Source organism: Anguilla rostrata, chromosome 3, assembly GCF_018555375.3.
Source record: "Anguilla rostrata isolate EN2019 chromosome 3, ASM1855537v3, whole genome shotgun sequence".
NCBI lineage: Eukaryota > Metazoa > Chordata > Actinopteri > Anguilliformes > Anguillidae > Anguilla > Anguilla rostrata.
The window spans coordinates 41456277-41473029 of NC_057935.1; the positions used below are offsets into that span (position 1 = coordinate 41456277).

General features: G+C 38.6%; 1 protein-coding gene across 1 annotated transcript; it reads right to left on the reverse strand.

Annotated features, from left to right (window-relative positions):
• Positions 1-1309: 1309 nt before the first annotated feature.
• Positions 1310-15025, reverse strand: LOC135250868 (PRELI domain-containing protein 2-like). Its single transcript, XM_064327633.1, has 6 exons — positions 14794-15025; positions 6630-6687; positions 5868-5938; positions 5189-5349; positions 3759-3864; positions 1310-2776 (listed from the first exon to the last, which is right to left on the reverse strand). Exons 1-6 carry the CDS (start codon positions 14866-14868, stop codon positions 2720-2722), a joined length of 528 nt encoding a protein of 175 aa, XP_064183703.1. The 5' UTR covers positions 14869-15025; the 3' UTR covers positions 1310-2719.
• Positions 15026-16753: the final 1728 nt, after the last annotated feature.

The following is a 16753-nucleotide window of genomic DNA, read 5'->3' on the forward strand; positions in this document are numbered from 1 at the left end:
TGGCATCCTTCCAACTGGCCATGTTTACGATGTGCATTTGATATCATATCCATACATTTCGATTTTTTTTATCCTTCTCTTATCTGTGGCTTTTGATAATTTTATCCCAGACCTGTTGAAGCTCCTTGTTCTTCACTTTTGCATACTTCAGATACACTAATTGATCAGTGACCCCCAAAAACAGGTGGCTTTTATTTTGCACTTGTCAGAACACAGCATTTAAATACTTGGGCAATCAACAAATCCATTTTTAGTTTAATTTTCAGTATCTCTATGTTTTTTTCACCTTTTTTGTCAGCAAATGTGGGGTGTATGTATACTAAATAGTTCCTAGATGAAAGTGTAATAAATAAAAGCTTGAAAGCAAAAAAATGCGAAAAATGTTTTACATGCATATCCAGTGTTCTCCAGAACAATTCACACCCTTGATAAAGCTGAGAATTAAGTAAAGTAAGACAAAAAATTACTGAGCTATAGGCCTTTTTCAAAAGGAAAAAATTTACTTTAATAATGATTTAATGGAATAAACCAAAATAACACAACTTCCAGAAATCACAAATGAATTAATTTACTGAAAAATGTGTCACAAATATTCAATTATTTTCAGTACTTTGTGTACCCGTCCTTTGCAAGAATTATGCTAGCGAGCTGTTTTTTTTTTTTACTGTGTTTCATGAGATTGAGGAACATATTGCAGGCTCTTTGACCGTTTCTGGATACAAACTATAATTCATTCATGATTATATTGACCTTTACAAGAGTCCTCAAAATAGGCTATTCCCACTACATCAGTGGTTCCCAAACCTGGCCCTGGGGCCCCCCTGTGTATACTGGTTTTCATTTCAACCACAATTGCAATCCCACAATTTTAACAAGATGGTAATTTTTCATGTTTAGAGGGATTATTTACCCTCTTATATATAAAAATTCCCATGTTATATTGGGCTTATTGTGTTATTGTGAACAATCACATAAAAAGAAGTTAATTCTTTTGATCAAATGAAAAACTGAGGCCAATCAATTAGTCATCTAAGATTAATATCATCACCAACTGCAGTGCACGCCACCGCCACTTGTGCATATTTCAACAATGGATTAATACCGCCACCTACTGCACAACATCAGTTGCGCACGTTTCAACAACGATGAGTCAGCAAGTTAGTGAGTCAGCCAGCCCCCTCAGTAAAAGACCCAGTGTCCCCAGGTTCTGGAAAAAAGGAAAAAAGTGAAGACAGGAAACAGGTTATCCATGATTATTGATTGTATATAACCAGCAGGTATTTAATACAAATGTTGATTAAAATGCATACATGATTATTCATTGTATATAACCAGCTGGTTTTTAATACAAATGTTGATTAAAAATACATACAACTGATTGAACCTTTCTTAATACATTATGAAATTTAACCTCCATAAATTGTGTGGAGCAAAGCTGAAAAGTGTTGAAAAAAAAAACAGTAACAACAGAATGTGGCAGTTGGGGTCACTTTGTAACCCTTGAAGAACCTTACAGGGACAGCTCCAACTGACAATACCAATGGTGTACCCAAGACAATCCAAAATCTTTCCCACAGGAGCAAATCACAATTCACAGAACTAATGGAGCAGGGACCAAAACCTTATTAAATATGAACAAAAGTTCCCAACATCTCCAGCAGTACAATTCCATGATGCAATACAAAGATGTAATCACAGTCTACACACTATAACTCTAAGTTCATTAAAGGCACTGGAAAAATGGTATTGACAGGATAACACTGTTTCAATGGCCCAGGCTTTCATTCCTCAACCACAATACTCTTTGAGTCAGACACTGCAATCCTAGAGTATAAAACATTCAATTTAATAATACAATGGCAACAACAACCAACTGATTGAATTGATGAATCAAAGATACAGGCCTGTGTACCCGAGCTGTACACCAAAACTGAAATTTTTTATCTACATTATATCTATTTTCCTTTTAAACACGTTACTACTCTCTTGGGCAGTTCATCCATCACAGTATGAAACAATCAATTCACACAGAAAATCATATCAGATATTTTTTATCAGATCTCAATGTGGATTGGAAATGATACATGTATAGTGAGGTGGAAGTAAAATATTTTTGTGTTTTACAAAAAAGCAATAGCAAAGCTAAGGATTGTATCAGCCTAATTCATTTTCGTGACGAAAGTGGAATTGTGCAAGAGAAATACTAGTATTATCAAACAGAACTAGTAGTAAATTAGCTCTGTATGTTTAACAAAACTTATTTATGCAATATAGTGCCAATCATTTAGTGCACAGTAAAATAAATTAAAATAATTTCCTGTATCAAGAATCTAGTACAAACCAGCTGCCTCATATTTTATTGTAAAAAAATAAACAAGCCTTTCATTTTGGTCGGAGAACAGCATGCTGCACTTTCTAATGGGGCTTTGAAGTCTAACTGAGCTTAGGTAAAATGAGAATATTGACATTTTTTGTCAGAGTCAAATAGCACACCAAGTCTATTGTTGGACCTCTAAAATGTAAAGATTCTAATAAATCTGCAAAGGCCTTAATACAATTATATTCAGAAAGGCATTGCACCACAGCACTATATTCAATAAGCAAAACCATGGACTTTCTTAAACAATAATGATCTAATTCAGCAGATAATGCAGCTTCAGTGTCTTCTTTGACTTATATCATGGCATCCATCTTCAAAGCCACTAGAATGGGTCTTCCTTTAAGAACAGGGGTGTCCATATCGCTGTTCCAGGATGGCTTCCATTACATTTACACTCTGTAACAAGATAAGCGCAGTCAATCTTTTTTTTTCTTTTTTTTACTAATTGTAATACAACAACGCAAACCGCATATTTGCATGGTTCCTATTACATAGATACAAGTAACAAGTACAGTTCCCAATACTTTTACACAAGATGAGGACTCTCGTTAGGTTGAGGAAACTCACTGTTCAAAGTTCAAACTGTGCCTGCCACCTTCTCTCAAACACAAATGGTAAATGGACTGCATTTATATAGCGCTTTTATTCAAAGGCTTTACAATTGATGCCTCTCATTCGCCAGAGCAGTCAGGGGTTAGGTGTCATGCTCAAGGACACTTCGACACGCCCAGGGCGGGGTTTGAACCGGCAACCCTCCGACTGCCAGACAATCGGTCTTACCTCCTGAGCTATGTCGCAGGGCAATTAACTACTACCATTCCCAAATGGTTTCTCACAACTGCCACGTTGCCTCCATGCCCCTACATCTCTCCTTTCTCCTCAATGTTTTTTTTAAAACATAATTTAACTTTAAAACATCAGTACAGTCATTCAGATATATAGTTGTTGCAAATTAGTGACAGTGCCATGCGAAAAGATGCTGTTTAAAGGAACATTTATCAATGAATGCACAAGATATAATGCACATGCAGCTTATTTTTATTATTATAAGCTGTGACAAATTAAAATATGCAGACATTGATGGACTTTTACATAAAAATATTGAAATAAATGAGTTCAGGAACACTCTGAAAAACTGTTCAAATAGTGGCAGTGCAGTGTGAAAAGATGTAGTTTAAGGGAAAACTAAGCATATACATCTAATTATCTTTTGTTAAAAGTTCACCTGACACCTGACGTTAGTATGCAGCACCATAATAAACTGATTTTCTGGGATGCAATATTTTAAAGGAAGAGCAACATCACTTAATATACATCTCTCCAAATACTGTTAGTTCACACTATGATTATTTTAACTGATTTATAAATTGACTGATACCTTCTTCACTCCTCTTCTGAAGAAGGACTGAGCAAAATGCTCAAACAGTCGGTTGAGTCTTCCCACCCCGGTGACACTGATGCTGCCCATCTGCCAGAACTCTGTCCTGCAGAAATACATGAGCACACACTAAAAACAAAGAGGCAAGTGGAAAATGAGCTGCTAACCCTGAAACAGACAAGAAGAAGTCTTAACAGCAGGTACAGTCACGTGTGAGTATTAGTTTCTGTTGTACTAGAAGCCAGAGGAAGCATTTCATGTAGGGAGAGGAACGTTGAGAAAGCAGATCACATGCACCGAACTGGAAGCCATCTCAAAGTACGGCAGTGTCTTAAATAAATCATGAAGGGTGCTTAAGTGTTGTTCCTCCTGCTGTATACATGCCAAGCAATAATCTAGATATACAGAGCCCCCGTTCCCATCCAGAACCCTGGGGTTCTGTTCAAACCTAAATCACAATGATCTGAGCTGATGAGAGCTTTGCTTATACTCATGGTGTTTACTGATTTTCATACTTGAACTTCCTCTTCAGTTACAGCACAAATTGACCCCAACATTATTTTTCCTTATTGCTTATGATAGTGAAAACCATCATAAATGTTTTTCACTAAAAACAGCATGTGTATTATACAAAATACTGTGTATTACTTAATCAAAATATAATTCAATATAATTTCCGTGCTTGTCAGACTAAATTTGTAACCACAATAACAAGAGAAAGAGTTACTAAACAACTCAGGATTTCATTATTAAATTACACACACTGGAATTGAAAAAAAAAAAAAGTTGAAAAAAAAAAAACTTATATGAATGAGGTCACTGAATAGGGTGTATGGGCTACCACAGGCAAGGGCATGAGAAGATGTTTAGAGCAGGGTGTGCTGCTGACGAAAACGCTAAAACGTGATTGATGTCACTATGTTAATATTAGTTGCTTTAATTGTATTTATTGAACTAGCAGGGAAGGGCTTGAAACTAGATGCATTTGATTACATTTTAACTTCATACACGTAGCACATAACTGCAAAAGAAATTCTGCAACATAGGATGAAGGTCTTTACCATACAGGGGAAGGTATTTTCTGGGAGGGATGAAAGGATTAAATGGGGAGGTCGGGCCTGGGGTGAGATCTTACCAACCAGCTCAGACTGCAATAAGTAGCAGGGATAATACTCACTAGGTGGGAATTTACCAAGACACTAGCAGGGTATTTACTAAAAGTAACAACATAAATTAATACAACTACAGAACATTAGCTTAAGAGTGCTATTAAAATTTGTCTGCTATTAAAAAAATCCTCCAGTACTGCATGGCAAATGTCAAATAATTTCATTATGTCTAATTACTGTCAGCTTCCTGAGGTAAGATATAACACTGAAATCAAATTAAATCTATAGAGTCTGAGAGACATAAGCTGAAAGGGCACACACCAGTTGGGGTTGGCTGTACTTTCTCTGAAAATCGACACCTCTTGTAAGGTCGCATATTGGCTCCAAGTTAGACATCGGCTCTGAATGTTCATAGTCTTTCGTTTCTCGTCCAGCCAGGACTCCTCCTCCATGTAAACATCATCCACATTCATAAGGCGCACCTGCAAGCAATTGCAACACTACAGTGAAAGCAGGTGCTAAACTAGCCCACTTCTCCATGCAGTCATGCTGTTCAATGAATGCCAAAATGCACACAAATATTTACTGTGGGAAAACACAACAGATAGATATGGCTAAATAGCTAACAGTTTTAAATGTAGATTACAAGGCAGTACATACTGAACTTGTTTTAAACGAGCCAAAGTTTTGTGGACCAATACCATTCATATATATCTTCATTGGACTTTTCATTATCAGCTGTTCAGGGCTACTTTAATTGATCAACACTAATATTTGTGATAAAAAGAACATATTACAAAATGTGTAGATATTTGCATGCAGAACCAACCCAACATTTGCATGATGTTGAGAAGCACATTATTGCAGTCGTCTATAAATGTTATATATTCCCACTGTACTGAGCTACTTCAGTTAACTCACCAAAACTTATTTTGCAATAGAAAGAGTAAAGAGCATATTCTGAAAAATGTGGAGATATATTCATGCACAAAAAACTCACCTTTCGTAAGATACTGGGAAGCACATTATTGCAGATGGCTATCCGCCGTCTATAAATAATTCCAGAGCTGTCTGAAGAGATTTAAAATAGGTTTACTGTAAGTCAGCTGTGGTAACTGATACATAGGGTGAGCTTTCAGACATGGGGACAATACCACTCCTGCTTTAATGTAATAATAAACGCAGTTTGGATTTGTCCTGGCCTCCCTTTAATCTTTAGAAGATTACACTGTGACATTTTGGCATTTACAAGGCATTCTTATCCAGAACAAATTACAAAAAGCATAGTTTGACATCAATGGACATTTTACTCTTATGAGGTACCTTGCTCATGGGTATAAGAGCAGCTCCACAGCTGATAATTGAACCCACAACCCACAAGCCAAGGTCATTAACCATCCAGTGTTACTGGAATATTTTGTCAATGTTGCAACATGGTGAGAATGTTTTGTCAGTGGGGATTATACACTACTGCCCCATATGTTGCACGTGCACTCTATAAAACTGCTGATACAATTCTCCACAAACCTGTACGAAGCTCAATCCAGACCAATTAATTTGTGATGAATGATTCAAGATACTTTTGTAGCTATATATACTGTGTGCAGTGTTTGGTAGGGGTGGGGGCAGCAAGTTACAAGTTACATTCAATGCATGATTATGAAAGGAAAAAATGGATAAAATATTGAAAATAAAAAGCAGCTAATGCAGTGTAATGTCAATAGTATTTTTACTTCGTGAATTACAAGTGTCATATGCATACCTTTCTTTTCTTCTACTGTTTTGATACCTTTGATGTGCTCCTCAAGTGGCGTGGGGTACTGCAGAACAAACAAATCCACATTTATATGAAAAACAAATCAATTATGTGAATATGCATTTCAAAAAAACGTGTATCCCAAGCTTTCCCATGTTCTGATGTCTTTCTTCAACTTGACCTGCTCTCCAAAAGAGAGCTTCAAATATGACCTAAAGCACTTCAATTCTCAATTCAACTCCAGTCCCCCAGAACAGTTACTGACCTTGTCTCACTGGAACTGACCTAAATCTACCCAAAAAAAGCCGTAAGATTTTCTTAGAGTTATATTTCTAGGCAATACAGGTGGAAGTGCATCTTCCCTCTCTACTCTGTCATACACATTTTCTGTCTCACTCTTTCTATTCACCTTGTATAAGCATACTTTCTCTTTGGCTCTCAATCTTGATATGTTGATCAGTTTCTGTCAATTCAGACCTTCAAACATCGTGAAATACAAGGAAGCACAGGCCAAATTTTAAAGTTGAAAATCTGAGCTGTATCGCAGATCGCTTGATTTACACTGGCAGGGAGGTTGGGGCAGGCAGAAATATGACCCTCAAACACCATTTCCTATTTCCTCAAAAGTAGGTGACCTGTCACTGTTCTGAACAATGCTCGACTGCGACCACAGTTCTCTAGACCTCTGTTGTATAGGCTAAATACTCTTGGGTCTACATGGAAATAATAATTTGGCCTTTAAAATGATTAGCCTATATTATAAGCCATAAAGAATCTCAATTTTCGGCTATTTTTACTTTACAAAAGGTAGCCTATATTTAGGTTGAGGTATAGCATGCACATCAAATATGCTATTCCGGTAAGGTATTAAAATTAATATAATTATGTATCATTTTATTTATGCACCCTTCAATATAACTGTTCATGTCTGTTGTTGAGTCCTATTAGGAAACCATCATCAAAGTATAAAGGGGCTTTTAGCCAGACTTTATTTTCCTGTCTGAACTAGGCTACGTATTTCAGGGGGACTACAACATGTTCAAGTTTTTACTGGCTGGGAACTGTGCACTTGAAAACTTGAACAAACTAAATGAAAGACAACCCTGACTCTGCACAGGCTTTGCGGCACAGTCATAAGACAGATTAAGCCAAGGGAAAGCCATGTGGTGGAAACTTCAGGTTTAGGGACTGCATCTCCATGTGATTGTGTATGCTTTCGTATTTTTTTTGCTGCGTATGTCCATACTTACTCTCCACCCTTCAATTTCCTCTTCCCCATAAATAGTACTAGACTAGGAACATGGAACTTGTGGTTACAAAAATAGGGGTTTAGTCATAACAAAACAGATTGACCCCTTTGCTACATTATTGTGAAAAAAAACATAAATATAGGTTTAGTCATAACAAAGCAGATGGCTGCCTTTGCTACATTACTGTGGAAAAATAACACAAAATATGTCTGTCTATCCTACATTACATGCACTCAACAAATACACCCCAATGGCCAACACATCAACAGAACAATCCACTGGAAATTACCTTTGGTATGAGATAGCAAAACCGGTTTAATTATAAAGATAAAAAGATATTTTCACTCAGAGGGAGAAATCACCATTTTAACACCCCAAGCTATGACCGGCAAGTGCAATAATGGCTAGTGAAAAACTTAATATAAAGTATTGCCACATTTCTATCAGTAAAGAGAATCAGCTGTTCTAACACTACACACAATATATTTTACCTTGCACAAGCACTTGTACAAGCAAGCTTGGAGAACAAACCGGAAATGATTATCAGCCCCAACCTGACCTCATGGCTGAAGCAGTACATGCCGACGCACAGCCATATTCCCTCCCTGCAGCACAGACTCACACACTCTGACTCATCGAACGATAAGGATGAGCAGGAACCCACTAACTCAGCCATGCTGTGTCTCTCGTGTTTCAGTACTTCCGAGCTTGGGACCGCAGTGCAGGGGGTGGCTGCTGCTCGCACCCTGTGAGTGGACATCCCTGCCATCATGGCCGAGGCGGCGGCCATGGCTACGCTGCCATACACTCTGAGTTCCATAAAGCACCCACTTCACAGTGGTGGACACTACCTCCTCCCACCGGCGTTTCGCGGGTCTAATAAAAAGATGCCATGCCACCACCTCCCTTACAGACAGGTTTCATAACTGTGCTGCTACCTTGTGTAACTGTGTACCTTGCTATAGTTGCCATTTATCAAGCAGAGCAGCCAGAGAAATACGAGAGTAAACTGATGGATGAGTATGTTTATGAGCATCACTGAGAAAATATCTCTGTTCTCCACCTGTCTCAAGCAGTCTTGCTGGTTGCAGGCTACGGCTAAACTTCTGACCTAAATGTGGCAGAAAAGGTCTTGGGATCACCCTGGGTGCTGCCTAGACCCTCCTGCCCTCCCCCCTCCAGAAGTCAGCTGTGTCAGACTCAGCTGATGTATAGCCAGTGACGCACCAGACTCCTAAGTGACAGCCTGAGAAAAAAAGGACTCAGCATTTTACCCTGTAAAAGCCAGCCCAGGAGAAGAGGAAGCAGCCTGGATGGTCCGCAGGAGAGTTCCCCCCTCAAACTGCCTTCCACTGACATGACTACAGAGCCACAGTTAGCAAGCAGCAATCTCTGCAGCTACGGTAGCTGTAGCTAGTCAGTGTGCTAACCAAAATCCTACGTTTTTGGCATATTTACATGGGATGAACATTTTCAATAACAGACAGCAGCCTCAAGAGGTTGGCAGGCATGTGTAAGCCAGCACAATCTGTACGGCTCCCCAGCTATTAACTAGTTAGTTAGCTAGGGTTTGGGTGTTTCATAAGCAGTTGCACATTAGTTAGCTTCCAGTAACATAAGTATAGCTACAGTTTGCAAGCAAGCGACCAGTTGGCTGCTTCATCTGCCCAAACCCAGGTTGACTAGCTAGCCACCTTTATATCTTTTTTAGCACGTGGACTCCAATGAGGGGACACAGTATGGAGAATAGCTTCCCCTTTCTCATAGCAGTAGTAATTCAGATAATTTAAAAAAAAAACTCACTTCAAAATTTGTCTGTTTATATGAACTGATATTATTGGGAAAACCACATTTGTCCCACTTCAAGTGCACCTTACTAACATTAATTCATAGTTCTCCAGTCTCTTGCATTAGCCATGGGACTCACATGTTGTCATTTTGGCCAGTAGATGGCATTGGCACGTAATAATAAGAAAAACCCACACACTTCTTAAGCTCCCATTATTACAAATGTAGTGTGTATATGGACACACTGGGCAACCATTCTGAAGAAACACCTGGTTTAAATAGTAATAATCCCTTCGAGGGGCATTCAACGTTCTTCGAAACTGAAAACAGGCATGTTTCAACAACCCATGCCACCTTGCACACTCCAGTAATAAAAACCATCACAGGACAAGTACGTACAAGTCCCAAATCCTACAAGTTACAATAGATCAATCAACAATAATAAAACTTTAGATCAAAAATAAACAAATGTTGGAGGTACTGCAAGTTAATAAATACACAACTACCACAATAAGACTCAATTGGGAAAGCATAGGCCTATTTATCATCAAGTACACAATGACAAAAGGAACATGTTTGTAAAATGAATTAGCTACTGTGAACGTATCATAACATACTGTAAGACTAACTGTTAAGTGCTGTCAATCTACACATCCAATGTCTAACATTGGGAGCTAAATAAGTGTGTGAGTTTTTATAATACTGCCTTCCTACCTTGTCAACCTAGCACCTTAGGATTTGCATGTGCAAGTACAAGCTTGGCTTGTGCTAGTGTCAACCTTATACACATAGACTAGGTTTGAAACATTCATATACTGTACATGCAAGCAACTTCAGTGCAATCACTTACATAAATTTATGTAGGTAAAAATATAGGGACATTCCTCAACTGGCATTGCTATAGTGGAATATTTATGCAATTCAATAATTTAATGTAATGAGACAAGGGTTTGAGAAAGACAAATCAATGGGACCAGTTAGTTGATATGTACGACTGGGATAGCTACCTCATGGTTGTGTCATGCTGTCCAGTGACTCAAACAGTGAGCTCCATAGTGTTTTTTTTCTTAATTTCTCTGACTGTTCTCTGACTTAAAACTGCTCTGTACCTCCAGTTTTAGAATAGTTTAATAATTCACATGGTTAAAGTGTACATTCTCAGGGTTTATTTACAGGTATTTTATACACTTTAGTTTCACCATGTAGAAATGACAACATTTTTAATACATAGCCCCCCTCCCTCCTCCCCACTAACACAGTGCACCATACCATAATGTTTGGGACACATTAATGTTATTTAAATGAAAGTGACCATGTTTAGTAAGTTGTTGCATATGCTTTGCATACAATGACTGCTTGAAGTCTGTGGCCCACAGACATCACCAGGGGTGTGCTGAGTATCTCAGTTGATGCTCTGCCCAGCCTGTACTGCAGTCCTTTTCAGCTCCTGCTAATTTCAGCTAGTTGCCTTACAGGGAACCCCGCCTGTTAAGACTTGTATGGCTTAATATGATGTAAATGCCCTCAACAATGGGAATAGGTTGTAAAAACCACACAAAACAGTTCAGTTATTTTGACAAAACCCCAGCCTTTTATTTTGACCTATGGAGGTTGCCATTATTTTAGACGCGCAACACACTTTGTGTAGACAACGTAAAATGCTTGCGCTGGAAGTTAACTCAGTTGTTTTGTCCAGCAGTTGCAGTTATTAATAGTGAAAAATATCAATACAATGCAACAGAATTTGTGTGTGATTTGGAACACAGGATATCTGTGAATAGGATGGATTTGATAAACATCTTAGTGTATCAGCACATATCTATCATTTAGGTATTATGCACTTAAAGGAGGTAGCCTATGTCCCGAGCTGGCTCAAATTGAAAAGGCTGAACAGAAGACATTATCAATGCCGCTCAATGGACAAGAGCAATGGAATGAGTCAAATGCAACCATTTGATGTTACTACCCATAGTGCATTGCAACAGTATTAACAATGGCAACCTACGAGTTGAAGGACTTATATTTAATTTTAAAATAACTCAAATCTTTCATGTGGCTTTAAAAACATATTTATGTAATTGTTGAAGGCATTTGCACCATATTAAGGCCTACAGGTCTTAACAGGTGGGGTTCCCTTTAAGTTCTCTTCAGCATGTTCACACATGTTCAACTGGATTCAGATCTGATAAATAACTTCGCCTGTCAAGAATTTTACAGTTTGGTTTCCAAGAACTCCTTTTTTTTTCCATTAGTAGTATGTTTCAGATCATTATCTTGTAGTATCTTGCTGTAGGATGAAGCACCATTCGGTGAGTTTGGAGCCATTTGCTTAAACTAGAGCAGATGATTCTGTAGAAGACAGTATTCATTCTGCTGTAGCTATCAGCAGTTGCATCATCAATGAAGACAAGTGAGCCAGTACCTGTTGCAGCCATACATGACCAACTGTAGAGGGCTTCCTTGGCCTACCAGGCCCTTTGACAAATACTAAGCTCACCAGTGCTCGCTTTCTTCTTCATGATTCTCCAAACAGTTGATTTTGGTAAGCCTAAGGTTTAGCCCATGTTTCTGACTTTTTTATTTAGTTCTCAACTCATTGACACAACTCTCGTCCTCATGTTGACAAACAGCAATAGCAAACACCAAAGCCAATCAAAAGCCTAAAGACTAAAGACTAAATACTCAAAGCTCTCTTATACCTGCACTAAGGAAGAAACTGGACACACTTGACTAATCAGAAACACATGTGAACTCATTTATCCCAAACATTATGGTGCCCTGAAATGGGGGGACTATGTATAAAAAGTGTGGTAATTTCTACATGGTGAAAAAAAAACCCATATAAAAATACCTTTTAAGAAAAGCTGTGAATCTGCACGTGTGAATTGTTTGATTATACATGTGAAGTACAGAGAAAAAAATGTTTCTCCCAAACATTATGGAGCCCACTGTACATGTGTATTAAATTGGCCTGTGATTCAGGGAAGCTCATATAGCCTACATGTACATGAGCCTATTAAGTTTAAGTTCTGTGATTTAGCCTATGTGTAGGCCTATCTCTGTTTTGTCCTTCATGTAAGAAAATATCTAAATGTTTAGCAGACACTGGCAGGGCTCCACAATGCTCCCATTACTGTGCTCCTAACTTTTTCAACTTACTGTGCTCCTCAAAAACAATATTATCACAGAGCCCTGATTGGCTGAAAAAACATTTTGATGTTAACTATCACAGAATATGAAAAAGATACAGGCCTAAATTCCAAGACATTATTGGTAAACAAGAATTCACCAAAAAAGGTTTATTTTTATATGTGCTAGTCATCTTCTCATGTCAACCTATTTTTGATACAAGATCAACTGTGCAAAAACACTTGATATTCTCAGTATAAAATATTTTTTTCTTAAAAGATGGTTGAACCTAACACTTCCCACCTCAGACCTCAGTGAACTCACAGTAAAGTGTAGCCTACATCCATGCTCTGAAAATCTGAAAAGTCTTGACCATGCTTGTGCAGCAGGATTTTCACCACTGTAGTACAACAACATTTTTTCTATTAAAGCTCAAAATCTACTCTAGATAAGCAAAAGTGCTGAAAACTCAGATACCATACAGTGGGCAAAATTCAGCTGCACAATGGCAGTAGACACAGCCTACACTTGAGTGGTGAAAATCTAGCTGCATTACTGTAGTGAAATCAAACTGCACTAGAGTCGTTAAAAAAAATGTTACAACAGAGAAACATACAGTGCAATAATGAAAATTCAGTAATATCTATAGCGGTGAAAGTCCAACTTATTGAGTTGTGAAAAATCTCAAATTCAAAGCGTAAATTACATTACATTAGCACATTAATCAGAGGTTGGGATATAGAATTATAAAGCTATAGCTACTTTTGAAAGTAATGTTTTTATTGCCAACAATCACACCTGTCAGCAATTGTGCACCATGACCTTAGACACACCCTTAAATGTCCATTAACTCACATCCACAAAAATCACTTCATTTTTTGAAGTTTGGTGCAGTCTGTACATGCAACACTGCACTCTGTAATTGAGATTCTGAAGAATAAGCAGGTATGTATCCACATTAATGTTCCGAAAAAGTCCTCAAGGTCATTCACAGTCAATACAAAAAATTAGCCACTTAGAACTGGCTCTACTAACGGTGGAAATAGTTGCACATTTCGGGCCTGCTACCTTTCAAATATTAGGTTAACTATGCACAGTCGTTATTTAATCAAGAATAAACTGGATAAGAAACAGAAGTTTTGGGTTATCAAAAAAGAAAGAAACTGGTAAGGTAGTATATTATTTGCGCCACTCAAAGTGCAATCTATCTTTGTTATTTCAACCGCACTGCCTATTGGGAGCAGTTTGAAGTGAAGATAATTCTTGGAGTTCTAGGCTACTCCATAGCATAGCGTGGGTGGAGCTGTTGCCCTGAGTTGAACCAGTTATACCCCGAAAGAACGTGAGCCATTGTCTGGCTAAACAGACGATAACGTTCGAAGAAACGTGCACTGTGCACGCGGCACGCCATGCCCGTTGTATGCTATATAATAATAGTTTGAGTACATTCCTGCTCCACCCGTCCAAACCGCGCAACTTCGTAGCCTACACTGTTCACAAGACAGGTATTGAAAATAACAGCCACTGAAAGGAACACAAAGCAAAAGGCACCCATGCAACAGCTATTCGTTCTCATTCCGACAGCTACAGTGTTCAACACCGACATGCTACTCAGACATTTTTATAGGCTACAACTTATAGGCTAGTGAAAAGGAGCAGGAAGTTGACAAGAGCCTCATAAAGGATTCAAAACTGTATATTAAGTATGACCACCTTGTAAGCACATCCACTACAGCAGTGAGGAACATTTTCATAAAGACTTAACGATGTGATAAGAGACTTAACAAGCGCGACATTCAACGAGGTTGTTGATATCCACTCGCAGACTGAATATGCCATCGGTAATTTAATTAAAATCGGAAGCAGCTTTATTTGCTTAGGGATCATTTAGCTCAACTTATCGATTTATAGTTATGAAACAAATTATTCAGCCGCCATAATACGACTCTGAGCGCAACAGAAGATCCTGTGTGTCTTCTAATTTAATAAACTTTGCACAATACCTTGTTCAGATGCATGTCTACCACTCGCTCAAACGGATATCTGTACATCTTCCGTATTTCGATTGTGACGACCATTGCTAAAACAAAACTATTTATGAAGAAAACAAGACCAGAAAATAAATAATAATAACTTCATACATAAAACATCGCTAGAGCTGCAACTGTCAAATTGACCAATAGCGACAAGCAACAGACTTTGCTCCTCTGATTATCTCGCGTAATCTTACGAGAGGGCATATACAAACGTGGGGTTAATTCGGGTTAATTCTGTGCTATAAGAATGAACTAAATCCGGCATGGTCTATGGCTCGACACAACCACTGAAAATCGGGTAACGTTACGCTGACACGTGTAGAATTTATTTGAAGGTGAAAATTGAAACGGCAGTGAGTATTCATGTAGAATTTCCAAATTAACGAGGCGCCAGGAAAGGGCTTGCTAGAAAAAAATAAACGTTATACATTTTAGGCGCAAATGCCATATTTATTATGTAACTACAAACTTGCGAATTAACTTGTCATGTATTTTAGCAGGGAACATCATATTCTACCTGTTGCTCAAGTTCAGAAGAAGAGAACTTGACCTAGCCTACTTTAAGCGTTGTCAATTACGTGTTGTGTTTCTGGTCTACGAAGTACGAACACAGTAGCCTACTGTAGGCGACGTAGCCTATGTGTGCGATCTGGATTTTATAAACGTAATAACTCCATTTTGTAAAGTCAACACATGCGTTTGTTTAAACACCGTGATGTATTCTTTGCAGTTCAATGCAGCGCCTGCACAAAAGACCGTGACGCACATACGCCATTATTTTTGAACCACCTTGATATACGTAATGGCGTCAAACCAAACTGACGCAAACAAAAGCAGCTTAGTCTGTTTAGTTAGTTTGCAAAAGTGCGGGCGTACCATATTATATAGCTACTGGGGGTACAGTAGGTCTATAAACCGTAAACGAAACCGTTTTAACCCTGGTTTAAAAAGGACGCGAGCTCGCCCGATGCCAAAGTGTGCACTTTTCAACTAAGGCGGTGATACTGACACGTAACGAAAAGCATGCAAGAAGCTCGAACGTTGGAAGAACGGCACAACTTCCAGGACGAAATTCAGAGTACAAGCCATTCACTCATTGCAACATTCATTACAATCTTTGGTTTTAAAAAAAAGGAGAAAAACTTAAACTGTACCAAGACCTTTTCAGAACAGTCCCCAAAGGTTATAAAGAGTGCATAACACACAAAAAAGGCCATGAATGAGAGGGCCATAGGTGTGTATGAATATGCCACCAGCTGTTGATGTAAGAAAATAAGCCTGTGACCTCTGGAAGGTTTTCTTATTAATAAATGCATCTCAGAGTATCTCAAAAGATTATTCTGCTTCTGCATCATATAGCAGCAATCCCTCCACCCTCCCTGGTACATATTCTAAACGTATGGGACGCTCCTTGTGCATAGCATGCAAGGGATGACAGACACGCCAAAGGGGCAGGAGGGCAACCTGAATGCTTTGTCCGGAAATCAAAGCAGGGGAAGCATGTGTGTCCTTGGAAATAAGCCTAAAATATTTTGGGTCTAGTTAAAAAAAAAAAAAAAAAAAACAATCCTCATGACAGATTGCCTTTTTCAACTGTGTGTGATTAAAATCTTGGGCTGCGTCCAAATAGTCAAAAAATTACGTCCTATGCAGTGGCGGACTCAGGCTGTTTGAAGGACACCTACTGCACGACATGGGGCCCCACCAGCGCGCAAAAAGCTATGATGCATCGTGGTTTCTCACTTGGAAGGGCATCTAAGAGGGCACTTCATGAGTTTTTTTCATCAGAAAGGCACCTGTAGGGAACCTCAAGTTTATCCCATTGTAAGGGCACCTAGGCTATATGGCACCACATCACATTTTCTCCACTGGAGGGGCATCCATTAGGAAACTTCCCCACATTCTCACGCATGTAGGGACACCCTTT